At 38.3% G+C, this 15,675-nt stretch overlaps 1 protein-coding gene across 2 annotated transcripts in view; it reads right to left on the reverse strand.

The window, feature by feature from the left end:
- Positions 1-15,675, reverse strand: part of EEA1 (early endosome antigen 1) — a 411,681-nt gene that overhangs the window by 274,132 nt on the left and 121,874 nt on the right. Inside the window, exon 4 of one of the 2 annotated variants that reach the window (XM_049093901.1) lies at positions 15,235-15,410. The exons of the other annotated variant lie outside the window; for it this stretch is intronic. Coding sequence (XP_048949858.1) covers positions 15,235-15,410 — 176 coding nt within the window. The remainder of the gene's footprint in view (positions 1-15,234; positions 15,411-15,675) is intronic. 2 annotated transcript variants of the gene reach the window in all.

Below are 15,675 nucleotides of genomic sequence, written 5' to 3' on the forward strand. Positions count from 1 at the left end.
TCCATTCATCTATTGACAGACATTTGGGTTGCTTCTATAATTCGGCTATTGTAAATAATGCTGCAAAAAACATTGGGGTGCATGATCCCTTCAAATTAGTGTTTTTTTATTCTTTGGGTAAATACCAGTAGTGGAATTGCTAGATCTTACAACAATTCTATTTTAATTTTTTGAGGAACCTCCATACTATTTTTCACAGTGGCTGCACCGGTATGTAACCCCACCAACAGTGCATAAGGGTTGTGCTCACTTCAGCAGCATATATGCTAAAAACAGTGGACAAGAGTTCCTGTTTCTCCATATCCTTGCCAACAATTCCTTGTGTCTTTTATTTTAGCCATTCTGATAGGCGTGAGGTGATATCTCATTGTGGTTTTGATTTGCATTTCCCTGTGATGAGTGATATTGAGCATCTCTCTATGAGTCTGTTGCCATCTGAATGTCTTCTTTCGAGAAATGTCTGTTCATGCCTTCTGCCCATTTTTAGTTGGATTATTTGGGTTTTTTGGTGTTGAGTTGTATCCATTCTTTATATATTTTGGATACTAAGCCTTTATGGGATATATCATTTACAAATATCTTCTCCCATTCTATAGGTTGTTCGTTAGTTTTGTTTTGATAGTTTCCTTTGCTGTGAAAAATAAACCAGTAGTTTATTTTTGCTTTTGTTTCCCTTGCCTCAGCAGACATATGTAGAAAAATGCTGCTATGGCTGATGTCGGAGACATTACTGCTGGGGCTCTCTTCTAGGATTCTTATGGTTTCAGATCCCACATTTAGGCCTTTAATCCATTTTGAGTTTATTTTTGTGTATGGTATAAGAAAATGGTTCAGTTTCATTTTTTTGCAGGTAGATGTCAAGTTTTTCCAATGCCATTGTTGAAGAGATTGTCTTTTTTCCATTGGATATTCTTTCCTGCTTTATCAAAGATTAACTGACCATTTAATTGCTGGCTTATTCCTGGGCTCTCTATTTTGTTCTATTGATCTGTGTCTAATTTTGTGCCAGTACCATAATGTTTTGATTACTACAACTATGGAGTTTATCTTTTGTAAGTTTTTATTTAAATTCCATTTAGTTAACAGTGTAATATTAGTTTCAGTTCTATAATTTAGAGATTCAATACTTAACATACAACACCCAGTGCTCCTCACAAGTGCACTCCTTAACCCCATCACCTATTTCACTCATTCCCCAACCCACCTCCCTTCTGGTAACCATCAGTTTGTTCTCTATAGTTAAGAGTCTGTTTCTTGGTTTGGTAGCCTATGACTTTACTGAATTCATTTCAGTTCTAGTAGTTTTTTGGTGGAGTCTTTAGGGTTTTCTATATATAGTATAATGTCATTTGCAAATAGTGAATGTTTTTACTTCTTCCTTACCAATTTGGATGTTTTTTATTTCTTTTTCTTATCTGATTGCTATAGCTAGGACTTTGAACTTAAGATGGACCCAAACTACCAGTTAGTTCAGGGATGTCCTCTTATGGGTGACCTAATCTCTACACAAATGTTTCTGGTAATAGAGTTTGCTGTATAGCCCACATAACAATTACTAATTGTTATAAATCATTTCCTTACCTTGTACCTTTCCATATTTTTCATATGTTGCTCTTTGCACTATTCTCAAGAAGCTAACAATCAACCTTCCTCACTGTTCCATAGACAGCCCCCAGAAGTCCTTTATTCTTTAGCCCAAATACCCTCCCCTCAATATCAGGAATAAATTCTAGCAGAGCTTTTAGAAATGTGGTTTCAGAGTCAGGCATACCTGGATTTAGTTCTGGGTCCTGTCACTCCCTCTGACAAACACTTAACTTCTTTGATTTAATTGTCCTTGTCTATATTTTCAACAAATATGAACTACATGAGTGAGGCACTGCTATACGTAACCATTGGCCATACCTCTTTCCTTCCTTCCTGTGGCACTCACTTACACATTCTTGAGTTACAAGACTCCCTCACTGCTAGAGGCGGGTGTGCAAATCAGTTCTGGACAACGAGGTGCCCCTAGAGGCACCAGCTGAAGTTTCTGAGAAAGCTTGTTGGAGGAGGCATATTCAGCTTGCATTCACCCTTTTAGTTTTTGCCACTTAGCCTTTGCCTTCTCCTTTCTTTCTGCCCCAAAATTGGTTTTGATGCACAAAGGAGAATTGCCATGTTGTAAACATGAGGAAGAAAGTCCCCAAAGAAGGACCCTGGGTTCTTGATGGCATCGTGAGGTCCCCATACCCACCCTGAAGTACTTGCTGCTAGACTTCTTATTCCATGAGAAAAATAAATCCCTCATTTGGTTAAGCCATTGAGGTTGGATTTCTGTTATTTGCAGTTAAGACAATCCTAAATAACACATACTTCAGAGAGTTGTTGTGAAAATAAAATAAGCTTATTACATTGCCTGGCACAAAGCAAATACACGTGAATGGTTTGTGATGATCACTATCATGAATATTATCATTATTAGCTATTGTCATTGGTCAATAGAGACAGGAGCAAGAACAGGTAGCAATGGCAATCCTACTGATCTCTAGTAGCACTAGTACAAAAATATCTGTGATCTCTCAAGCACATACACAAAAAGTCACTTGCAGATGTGTGGACAAGAAATGTCTCTGTTAGCAGCTCATGAAGCCAGTTCTTTAAACACTTGTCAGATCCCAGAAGCACAGAGAAATGAAATTCCACTTGAGAGCAAGCTCTTTCTGTCTTGGAGGACTTGCCTGATTTCCTTCCTGGAAGGAGAATCCATCGATAGTGTATAATGTATCCCCTGGAATTGTGGGCTTCTCTGAATGACAAAGCACAACACTTCAAGGATGTCATTATTTCACAGGAACCCAGTTTCTGCTAAGGAATCAAAGCCATGCCTAAAATCAGCTGACCACAGGGGCACAAGTTCAGATGCAGCTCTGGGAAACGTAACTAACTTCCATCACTTAACTGAACTGCCTGCCAAGATCAGACACACATGGGGCTTACTTGGAGTCCTCTAAGCCGTAGATCCATCCCACCCCCACATCCACTTTGAGTCTGCAGATATAGAGTGTGGGGAGTGAAAAAGAAAACAAAACAATCGCCGGTGGGTCTTGGAGTCAAGCAGACCTAGGGTTCAAATCTTAGCATGTCACTTACAAGTGGGGTAACTCTGGGCAATTATCCTTCCCTCAAGGTTCATTTCACAGGTTTACAGGGAATTAAAGGAAAAGATGTGTGTGACAGTGCCTGGCACAGAGTTGTCATTCATTTCCTTTCCTTCCCTAACAGTAGGATGGCCCTGGCTGACTTGCTTCATCCATCCCCACCCGAAGCTCAAGCAGTGGATCCAGCTCAGGTCACTGCCACCAAGTGCAGCATACTGTTTTCTGCCCTGTGCGTCATCATCCATGTTTTCAGGCCACACTTGGGGAGCCAAAGCCTTCCCCGAAGCTGAGGTCATAAAGCAGAAAAAGACAAAGCTCTGCTTTCAGAGAGCAGGTTGGCCGTGAGCAAAGCCATCTCTTTGTAGCCAACCTGCCCCCTGGGTATGGAAGGCCCAGGAAACCCAGCAGGAAAGAGCTGGCTCACTTGCTCTCCCACCCATCAGTCATTAAATGACCCATGGACAGAGCTAAGGAGTGGGGAGCTACTTCACCTAGTCTCCTCGTCCTCTGGACACAGCACTCTCATGCCCCAGCCTCACACAGGATGGAATATGACAGTCACAAGATTCACACTTCAAGCCATGAAGCATACTCTTCTTGCTACATCACCTGGCAGGTGTCCTTGACATCTGGCTTCACAGCTACAGTGGTGTACACAGCATTTTGCTTACCTCCATGTCATGGGAACTGCCACTAACATTTTCCCCGCTTTTCGTTTAAAATTGGCTTATCCCGGGATACCTTTCAAACAGGATTTATGGATATTGAGACTAGCTAGATATTTGCACATTCATTTCTCTGTAATTCCATAAGCTGGCAATATAAAATTATGCGGAAACTGGAAATTCAGGATCCATATATCACAGCTTAACACAAAATGTGCTTTGTCAAGAGGATAAGAACAGATAAACCACTAATAGCAAATAGCATTAACTGTATATGCCAGGATCTGGGCTCAGCACTTTACTTTCTATTATTATTATCCTCACTGAAAAATTGGGACATACTGAGGCATCTTGGTATATTCTAGATATTTATCTCTTGTAAATTTTAGGTATTATAAATCTTTTCTCATTCTGTCACCTTTTTACTAACTTTGCTTACTGTGTCTGTCCTTTAACAGATATTTTTAATTTTTTAAAACTTTCTTAAAGTTTTAATTTTTTAAATAATCTCTACACTCCATTTGCAGCTTAAAGTCACAACCCTGAGATCAAGAGTCACATGTTCTACCAACTGAGCCAGGCAAGTGCCCCAGATATTCTTTATTTTTAAAATGTAGGGATCCCTGGGTGGCTCAGCGGTTTAGTGCCTGCCTTCAGCCCAGGGCGTGATCCTGGAGTCCTGGGATCAAGTCTCGTGTCTGGTTCCCAGAGGGAGCCTACTTCTCCCTCTGACTGTGTCTCTGCCTCTCTCTCTCTCTCTCATAAATAAATAAAATCTTTTTAAAAATTGTCAATGTAGTCAAATAAAAAACAAAATAAAGTGCGGTCAAGTCTATTTCATTTTCTACTTATGGTTTGCATTTTGAGAATCTTTAATACTTCTAGTACCTTCTATTAGCTTTATAATTTTACTTTCACACTGAATTTCTCCTTTGTATATGCTTGAGATAGTGCACCAATCTATTTTTAATTCATACAATGAACTATTTCCCCACTACCAATAAGTGTTTTAGGTGATTCATCTTTTCTCTGTTGTTTTATGGTGCCATGTTTATTCTATAGCAGGTTCCCATGTAGAATAGAGTCCATTTCTGATTTTCTGTTCTTTTCCATACATTTATTTGGCTGTTCTTGCACCAGTTCCACAGTGGGAGAGTGAGTCCCTTCTTTTTGCTCTTCCTTTTCAAGATTGACTTAGGCATCATGAACTTTTGTTTTTTTTTTTTTGGCATCATGAACTTTTATTTCCTTGTAAAAGATTAGAATAAGTACATTGAAGTCCTTAAAAAAAACCTGGCCATAATTCTGACATTGAATTTATAGGTTAGTTTTAAGGGAATCGGATATATTGACACATCAAAGACATGGCAAATCTTTCCATTTATTCTGCTCTTCTTTTCAAATGTGTAACTGAGTTTTCAGTTCCCCCAGACAAGTCTTTTTGGGTTATTTCCTGCAGACTTTACAGTGTAAGAATTGTGTTTTCTTTTCTTCTGTTTTCTTTCTTTCTTTCTTTCTTTCTTTCTTTCTTTCTTTCTTTCTTTTTGGGTGTGATTTATTTTCTATTACATTTTCTAGATGGCTTTGCTAAAGTTGATAAAGACTAATAATTTTTTAAGACTGATCAGGTATTCACCATCCTTGCTGGTCTTTTGTTTTTGTTTGTTGATTAAATGTGTTAGTCCAATCTTTAGATCTCCCTTTCCTTTTTCCTCCTCCTCTTGTTTTGGCTGGAAACTTCAATGTGTAAAACAATTAACAGCTAACTGTTATTAAATGTAGAATATGTCTACATTTTCTTTTAAAATCACATGCATGGTTCATTACAGGTTTCAACAGCATCCATGCCTGTTGCACACCAAGGTGGTAGGAAGAACAATTGTTGGCCCATTTTACAGATAAGACTCTATTGTTGGGTTTGGGGGGAATCACATAATTAGAAGACTTAAAATGATTTAATTCAGTCATACACAAAGTGAATTTTTTTTTAAAGATTTTATTTATTTATTCATGAGAGACACAGAGAGAGAGAGAGAGAGGCAGAGACACAGGCAGAGGGAGAAGCAGGCTCCATGCAGGGAGCCCAAGGTGGGACTGGATCCCGGGTGTCCAGGATCACACCCTGGGCTGAAGGCGGTGCTAAACTGCTGAGCCACCCAGGCTGCCCCATGAAGTGAATTTTTTTAAAGACTTCTTTATTTGTTTGAGAGAGAGAGAGAGAGAGAGAGAAGGGGCAGAGGGGAAGGGAAAGAAATCTTCAGGAAGACTCCCTGCTGATCTAGGAGCCTGGCTCCCACCCCCATCCTCTGCCCCAACAGGGCTCAATCCCAGGACCCTGAGATCATGCCCTGAGCCAAAACCAAGACCAACAGTCAGATGCTTAACTGACTGAGCCACCCAGTCACCCCACACAAAGTGAATTTTTACTTAAATCTTTTACCATCTTGAAAAAGATAATCTGATATAATCCTATCATTTTTAAAGAAAGCTGTGCCAGCTGATTATTGAAGGTTTTAAACTTCTTCAAGGTTTAAGAGCCATATGTCCCAATTAGGACTGTAATTCTATTAGGAATTTGAGTGCATATGATGGCAAATAAGTCCGTTATTTAATCAATCTTTTATATTATCTGCCTATAGGTTTACATTGGGTCTCAATCCAGAAAGGATTTTAAAGTGTCTTATAATCTGTATCATATATAAGCTAAAATGAAATTTCTAATAAAGGATTGGGAATATACAGACTAAAAGGCAAAGCTTCTAAACTTGAGAAAAGAAGTGTTCATGATTAGCTAGAAACACATCTACTAACTCTACCAACTCTAACACTTTATTATTTCATAAAAATAGAGATCATATGTACCTACTATACCCATTTTATATGATCATCAGTTTAAAAAAAGAATTTGGGTCCTTACAACGGCAAAGCGGTCAGTTAATTTGGCCAGCTTAGGTAAATAAGTCAGTTCCATGGAACAGTGGGGAATGAGAGAGAAGTACTCAAGTTGATTTTTACTACTGCAATGAAGCTACAACTTTCACTTGGTTAGATTCATTCAAACACTGAAAAGCTGTCATAAAAATAATAAGGCTATTTTCATTTTCGGCAGGAAGAACTAAGTGATTCAGTCTTTTAATTGTACAAAAATGACAGACCTGTGAACAGGACTCATGAATTAAGCCTGAGTCTACTCTATTAGCTCTCTGTAATCAAGCCCCATGATTCGCCTGTGGAAATCAATGCTTCTTAAATGCATGGAATGATATCTCAGCAGACATACAAGCAGATGATTCCCACAGCCCCTTTATAAAACTAACCATCAGGAAGTAACAAGGGACTGCATTTGTTCCTGACAATCAGGGTATTTTTCTTCCCATTCCTTGCATTTCTACTTAGAGAATGTGTGAGAGAATGTCATTTCTCAATGCTGCTGGTATGGAATGTGCATGTTATGCTGCCTTTTGAAGGGAAGGGATGCCAGGCTGAAACAGTAAGAAAATATACATAAGGATGAAAAGGGATCAAAGAAGAAGAATTAAATATATAAGAAGAGGAAACCAGAAAACTGTAGTTGTCTTTCTTAAACACTGCTTTGCAAACTAGTAGTGAAATGCAAAATGTAGCCAAGCAGAAGGCTTCTATATCTATGAGCAAAATGAGGGGAAAGGAGTTGCTCCAAATCCATCATATTTGTTAGAATAACTGATTTCCCTTGAAATAGCACCTACTTTATAGCAAAATTTACTGTGAACTAGCTAATGAAAATTTTGTTTTATGGGAAATGAGGATTGTCAGAATAGGAGATTCTATTTTAAATCCTCAAGATTCTAAAATTGAGCTTTTAACAAACTAAGGGAAAATTTTTGCCCCAGTACAGGATCATCATCAAGGCAGTGATTTCTGCTTAGTCTCTTCTCATCGGCAGGAAGAAAAATAAAATCACCTCAACTGAAACTAATATAGTTTTCCATGGCAAAATATACCACTAGAGCTAATAATGTAGTGACAGTCTGTGTTCAATGAATTCTGTTTAAAAAATGCCTATGCTTGTAGGGACGCCTGGGTGGCTCAACAGGCTGAGCCTCTGTTTTTGGCAAAGGTTGTGATCCCAGAGTCCTGGGATTGAGTCCTGAAGTGGACTCCCCGCAGGGGGCCTACTTCTCCCTCTGCCTGCGTCTCTGCCTCTCTCTCTGGGTCTCTCATGAATAAATAAATAAAAATAATCTTTAACATTTTTTAAAAAATTCCTATGCTTGTTAAACACATGAACTGTATGAGTTTATATCTGGCCAACTCATGTCCCCACACCTGTTCATTCAGGCATTAGACCTAAGCACTTGTAAAGCAAGTGAATGTATCTGTACAGCAATGGGTAAAAATAAACTGAACTATTCTTGTAACATTATCAAAACGATCTGACCAAATAGAAGATTGTGTTTCATGGGATAAAGTGTTTAAATTAGATGTTTCCTCACGTTTTATGACTGGTTTGTCTTATTCACTGTGTATAAAATAGCTGACCTCCATTCCAGGAGCATGAGTAGCAATCAGATTTAATGCCATTTGCTCAGAGGCTCAAACACTGGTTTCATTGCCTCTGAGGCACAGCTTCCGAATGTGGCATTGTCACACAGAGACCCAATACTTGGTACATAACAGAGGATGAACATTTAATTCAATCAACACTGTATTAGCTCTGTGGGATAACCATTTAGACTTCAATGTCAGTTGACTCTTAGAAAATAAAGTTCAGAAAGTAAAGTTCACTTTATTACTCTTCTGGAGTAAGCTTAAATATGCTTATGTCTCTTCTCCTCCTCCTCCTCCTCTCTCTCTAGAAAAAAATCTTCACAAGAAGTTCCCAAGCACAGCCAATGACAAGAGCAACCATAGTATCATTTTCCAGCTTATTCATTATATTTTTGCCATACTGGCAATGGGCTCCTTAAAAATCTGGGTATGATTGATTAAATCATCATTCACAATTTTTCACATCTTTCCTATATTAAATTATTCATGCATAGTCCGTGTTATATGGCTCCGAAGTACCATCCGCTGTGGGGTAAAATATTTATCCCATCTCATTTATTTTGGGCATGGCCATAGAGCTTGCTTTAGCCAATGAAATGTTCCTGAACATGACAGGAGGTCTTAAATCAGCTTGTGTGTGCTTCTGCCATGCACTATGTACTATGAAAAGATAATGTTCCAGAAAACTATTGGTCAAAAGAAGGGGAGCAACACGTGAGGAAGACCTGAATTCTGGAGTTCAGCCAAGCCCAGCGAAATTGCGGCTGATTCATAGTTATATTGCTCATAGTTATATAAGACCCACGTCTTAGTAAAGAAGAAAGAAAGTAGAAGAAGTAAATGCTTATTATTTTAAGCCAGAGTTGTGGACGATTGGTTATGCCAAATTGTTGCAGCAAAATAGTCATCTCAGTGACTTAGCATATACTGTTCCCTCTACCACGGATACTCTTCCATGCCCTCTCTTTGTCTCATTAACTCCTATTCATGCTTCATATCTTAGTTTAAATGTCTTATATATGGGACAGATGTTGCAGACCAGATTAACTCTTCCTCTACATGCTGTATTTTTCCTACTGTAAGATTCATTACATTTATAATTATTTGGTCCATGTTATCCAACTAGAATATAAATATATCTTTGAGGGATAGGTCTCATTCATTGGTGTATTCCCAGCACACAGTACACAATGGCTAGCAGAGTGGATTCAATTAATATTTTTTTAAGGCCTGTGGTTCTGCTACTTATGGTAGGGTAATAAACTTAACTTTTTGGGTTTTAGTTTTCAGCAACTATAAAATGGACACAGTAATACTTATCTCTTAAGGCAGCTATGATTAAATAAATTACCCAATCAATTTAACATTTCAAGTATCTGACACAAAGGCAGATAGGAAGCATTTGGTAACTTACACTTTTTAATATGATAAAGATAAAGACATTTCCATGTTTTAAAAAGTGATTTTTCTATTTTTAATTTATTTTCTTTTTTTTTCTATTTTTTTCATTTTTTTCATTTTAGTGGGGGAAACCCTTGTTTTATTCTTTGGCCTCCCCCTTTCTTCTTCGAGATCACCTTCTCTCTGTCCCTCCCTCATTTAATCACCGCCACGTAAAGGAACTCCCGCTCCCCACCCCGCACATGTCCTTCCCCGGGGCCAAAAGAAGTAGGAGGCGGGACTGCAACTGCACCCACGGCAAAGGCAGCTTTTTACCCGGATACGCGGTGGCAGGAAAGCGACGCTGACGGTGGCTGTCCTGCTGCTTCTCCCCCACCCCCGCCCGCCCGACCTCTTCCGTTTCTCGCTCCTCCACCGAGACGCAAAAAGTGATTTTTTTAAAGTGATATTTTGGTAGAAAAGGAAAAAATTACATTGTGTCACTATGAATGATTGATTAATTTAAATGTTTTTAAATATGTTTATTTACCATAAGGTGAGTCCATTTTAAAAACAGTTTATGGGATCCCTGGGTGGCGCAGCGGTTTAGCGCCTGCCTTTGGCCCAGGGCGCGATCCTGGAGACGCAGGATCGAGTCCCACATCCGGCTCCCGGTGCATGGAGCCTGCTTCTCCCTCTGCCTGTGTCTCTGCCTCTCTCTCTCTCTCTCTCTCTCTCTCTGTGACTATCATAAATAAATAAATAAATAAATAAATAAATAAATAAATAAATAAATAATAAATAAAATAAAATAAAAACAGTTTAAAGGCAGCCCAGGTGGCTCAGTGGTTAGCGCCGCCTTCAGCCCAGGGCGCGATCCTGAAGACCCGGGATCGAGTCCCACATCGAGCTCCCTGCATGGAGCCTGCTTCTCCCTCTGCCTGTGTCTCTGCCTCTTTCTCTCTTTCTCTCTCTCCCTCACGAATAAATAAATAAAATCTTAAAAAAAAAAAAAAAAAAAAAACAAAGAGTTTAAGGTAGAATTTGGGTAAGAAGAAAAGATTTGCAATTGATACTTGGTTTATTTTAAACAATTGTCATTAAATGATTCCATCCTTTTAAAAAATAATCTTTTACCTTCCTATTTTTGAAAAATTTTTCAATCTTGAATTCATTATTCAGAGTCAGCATTTAGGTTTTTCAAAATGTTGTTCTTCATTTCTATAGGTATATTTGGCATCAGTGGGATATTATTTGATTTAAATCAATTTTTTCTTTTGCCAATAGCAACATATATCCATCATAGAAAATTAGAAAATGCAGATAATAAAGAAGGAAAATTTATTTCTGTAATCCCACCACCCCAAAGATAGCCACTGAATATCATTCCAAATATTTTTATTCATATAACTTTTTAAAAAACAAGATGGAATTGTGTTGTACATTACTCATTTGAGTTGCCTACTCACTTAATTATGAGTATCTTTCTATGCCAAAAATACTCATCCACACATCTTTACATTAATGGCCTTCCATCGCACAGAAATACCATCATTTACTTGAGCCTTCCCCTTGCCAGAAATTTTTTCTTTTTTTTTCTTTTTTTTAAACCATTACCAGCAATGCTTCTGTGAATGAGTGAAGAGATACAATGTAACATCAAAACCATTAGAAAATGGCATCCACTTACTGGTATCTGGGAGCTCAGAGCACAATAGATTATTATCCTGACCATAGTCTGTCTCTTTCCTTACATTTCTTATGAAGAGTCTGAGTCCATCAATGGAAGATGGTAAAGATGTATAGGTAGGCAAGATTGGGAACACATATAAGGAAGGACCTCTATTTCTGGTCTTAATAAAGAATGTGCAAACCAGAACCTATAGATTAACACATGATCAAAAACACTATAACGAAATGAGAGCCAATATTTGGATACGGGAATATTTCCTTATCCACAGCCATGGAATCCATATTTGTTTTGACAAACATTATTTTCCCCCAATCTGGTTGTTTGGTTTGATAAATCCTGTCAATCTCATTTTAGAGATGCGGGAGCTAAGGCAAAGAAAAGCTGACTAAAGTGTCCAAGATCCCACAAATTAGTGGCATAGCCAGGGTCTGAGCCCACGTGTCCTGGCCCACAGACAAGTGCTCTTTCAATGCTCTCATAGTTCTCTGGGACTGTGAATACTGGGAATTTCTAAGAATAGAGAAGAGGACACAATGTGGCAGAGAGCTTAGCAGAAATATAATGCTTCTGAGAGATGGCACGGAGACATCTGTTACCTACTTAGCATGGGTCTAACATCCTCAGTGAAAGGATAAGAAATATCTCTGTTCACCTCTCTAGGGCCATATGAGCATGACTGCTTAATGAGAAATTTATCCCTTAAAGAGCTTCAATATTCTCAAAAGAAACGTGCTGCTAAAAAGTGGAAATATTTTCTTTGCCTCCACTCACTGTGCAAATGACAGAAAGGAGATTTGGCTCAGGTTAAGGAATTATTGGAAGACAGGTAAGTTACCTAATAATGTTAGGACTACACTCCTAAATTCTTTGAATGGGGAGGGATCATGAGCCTCCATTGTACTTCACACACAATACAGTGAAAATTGTATGCAACACAAGCAGAATTGTTAATTAATGGGCTAAAGAGAAATGTTGGGGGAAGAAAGGATATGTTTCTGTTGTAAATGTTGTATTTTAACTTAAATAAATGTAAATGTATTCACCGAACTGGTGGAAGGTCTTGGCAACTTTCCTCACTATGAGTTCATTGGAAAGGTTCCAAAGTTCCTTTTTTTTTTTTTTTTTTTTACCTAAACCACACCAGTAAGATCTTATTTTTCACTTCCAATTTTTCTTTCCTTGTAGTGGGTGAGAACTTAAAAACAATCATGAGCAAAATACTGTAGATTTTTTAAGTTTTCTCAATCTTTTCCCATTAACTAATTTGTCATCAATGAGTCTTTTCAAATATCATTCCATTTAAATTAAATTTCATTTTAATACTTCTCTCTCTCCAGCCCTCTCTTCAGACTCCATTGTTACTGTAATATAAAAGTAAATTGTATAATTCAAATAACAAGTGAAACTTCTTCAGGAATAATTCTGAGTCTCTGAACACATGAAATTCAGCTCTTGGGAAAGAAGAGATGGCAAGGGTAGACGTGGGTTTGAACTACCAGTCACATCTTCACCAAGGAAATCAAAAGCACTGACTCCTCCTATTAGTCACTTAAGTAGGAACTTGGCTAAAAGAGCACTCATGATAGTTTTCACTAGTTAACTGTTGATATTCAGCATCTTCATGAACAATGCCTGTCATCTGTCCCAGGAGAAAGTTTAAATTACATCTGTCACATTTATACTCAAAGTTTTAAAATCTCATTCTCCTTACCCGCAACAAATTCCAAGTCTGTCAATTTGCCTATTTTAGCAGTAAGTTTGGGTTCACATATCACTCTTCTAAGTCCCTGAAAGATCCAATTTCTCACAAGGGCAGCCTCTTGAAATGGGAAAGAAGGATTGGATATTTTCTTCTGAGCACTTACAAACATCAGAAGCCTTCTTATTTTTTATTTTCTATTCTCATGATTAGAAGGTACATTCTGTGAGAGATGTGACCATCTGTCTCATCTACCTTTGGATTCTTGGCATACCTAGCATAGCGCCTGGTGCAGAGAAGCTACACAATACATATTGTTAAATGAGTGATTTGATCTGGCTGCCTCCAGTTTATACAACATAAACGTCTTCTACACTGACTTGATCTCATTTAATTACTAACATTTTTTCTTTTTAAAATAAATTTCTCCTGCAGTGCTTGGTTGGCTCAGTCAGTCAAGCATCTGGTTCTTGATTTTTAGCTCAGGTCATGATCTTGGGGTCATGAGATTGCGTGCTATATCCGTCTCTGCCCTGGGTGTGGAGCCTGCTTTAGATTCTCTCTCTTCCTCTCCTCCCTGCCCCTTCCCCCTCCCTTTCTAAAAATAAAATAAAATAAATTTCTCTACTGTTAAAACTTTTCTAATTATTTGGCAAAAATGCTGCCTGCAGAAGGCTAGATTTTAATCTTACATATATCAGAAAATTACTGTTGCTTCAGAAAATAAAAAGAGCATAGCACAACAACTAGAGGTGCATAATGGTTACATTCATGGGGTATACCAAGGGGTTTCATAATGGTCATTCAGACTCAGCCTTAATAAACAATCTTGTACATCTACAGTAACAGCAACCAGTCACTCACAAGGCAACATTGTCCCCAAGCCTAGCACACTTCATGTTACCTCTCATCCCATCCACAATTCCAAGACTATCATCAGAACATCTATTATGGGCCAAGACAGAACTGCCAAAAAATGAAGAAATAAAGAAAAAAATGGATTTCCTGTCTGGGATTTAAAATTTTGTTTTGTTTAAGTGAATGTTTTGTTCAAATACACTTAGATTTGTAACTGAAAAGAGGAAGCATGATGAAAGACATTTTTGTTAAAATAGATTGTTAAAAAAAATTATAGATGGAAAGAACAACTCATTTTAAGAGACAAAATGAAGCAATAGTCTCCTCAGAAGAAAGAAAAATGAAAGAAAGAAGAAAAAGAGAAAGTAAGTAATAATTATTTTTGTTTTGTCAATTAAAAAGATAGTTAAGATTTCACACTGGCCCCCACGGTGAGCATGGACCATGGGGTGAACATGAACCCCACAGGGGGAACATAGACACCCACAGGGGGCACATGGGCCCTATAGGGGGAACATGATTGTAATCTCCCTTCAAGCATTACCTTTCACAGCCTCCCAAGCTACAAAAACAGGGTTTGTCTGAAATCTTCCCTTATCTGCACATTCAGCCACTTAAAACCATTGAAAGCTACCTTTAAAATGTCCTGCAAGTTCAGCCCTTCTCCATCCCATTGACACTGATTCACTTAAACATTCTGAATAAAAATAGAACCTTAGGGGCACCTATTCAGGCTTTGGTCCCCATGCAATGGGCTATTACAACAGCCGTGAAAGGTATGCCCAAGAGTGGTCCCTGTGCCAATCCATCTCCATACTGCCACTAGACTTCCCTCTCACCCAAGTTTCTTGGCATTCACTTATGCTTCCAGATGGTTCAACTCATCTCTGAAGTCTCATCTCTTGTCCTCTTATAAGCACTCTAATGTTTTAGTATATGTGCTGCCGAAGCGAGCACAGCACTCTAATGTTTCAGGCACAATCAGGAAATAGTGGGCTCTATGTTTGAGTCTGAAGCTCAATGATTTACAAAATAGTGCTTATTTATTCTTAGTTGTTCTATAGTGAATATTGTGGTGCACCATCCATTGTCCTCTTCTCCTTGCCCCTTCAAGACCATCATGCCCATTCCTCCAACTTCTGGGAGCACTAGGTCACAGTTGAATCCCTGTCCAAAGAAGCTGTCTCACTCAAGCTTATATTCTCTCCTAGTCAACAGCCCACATTCAATGACTGATTGAAGCAGTACATTAAAGCCCAGATCTCTTGCCTTGATGAGGAAATAACTCTGAAGTGTTGTCCCAGCTCTGGAGCTTTCCATGGAATGGGCTATGCCTTCTGTTGTGACTAAATTGTAGTTCAACTTCTTTCTCCCAAGCCTGCTTCCCTCACTTCCAGGGAGCACTTCGCAATGAACTTCCTCTGTAGAAATCACAGGTTCAGAGTCTGTTTCCAGGAAACACAATGAAAAGAGAACTTATCTTTTTAAATTTAAAAAATATGTATTATTATTTCATAATTAGTGACTTTAATTTTAATTAATGTTTATACTTGAATATTAAACATTTTTAAAATTTCATGTTTCTTGGGCTTTTTTGTTTGTTTGGTTTTTTAAAAGATTTTATTTATGTATTTATTTGTTAGAGAGAGAGAGCCAGAAAGCACAAGCGAGCACAAGTGGGGGGGGGGGATGGGGAGGGGTGGAATAGCA

Source organism: Canis lupus, chromosome 15 (genome assembly GCF_003254725.2).
Source record: "Canis lupus dingo isolate Sandy chromosome 15, ASM325472v2, whole genome shotgun sequence".
NCBI lineage: Eukaryota > Metazoa > Chordata > Mammalia > Carnivora > Canidae > Canis > Canis lupus.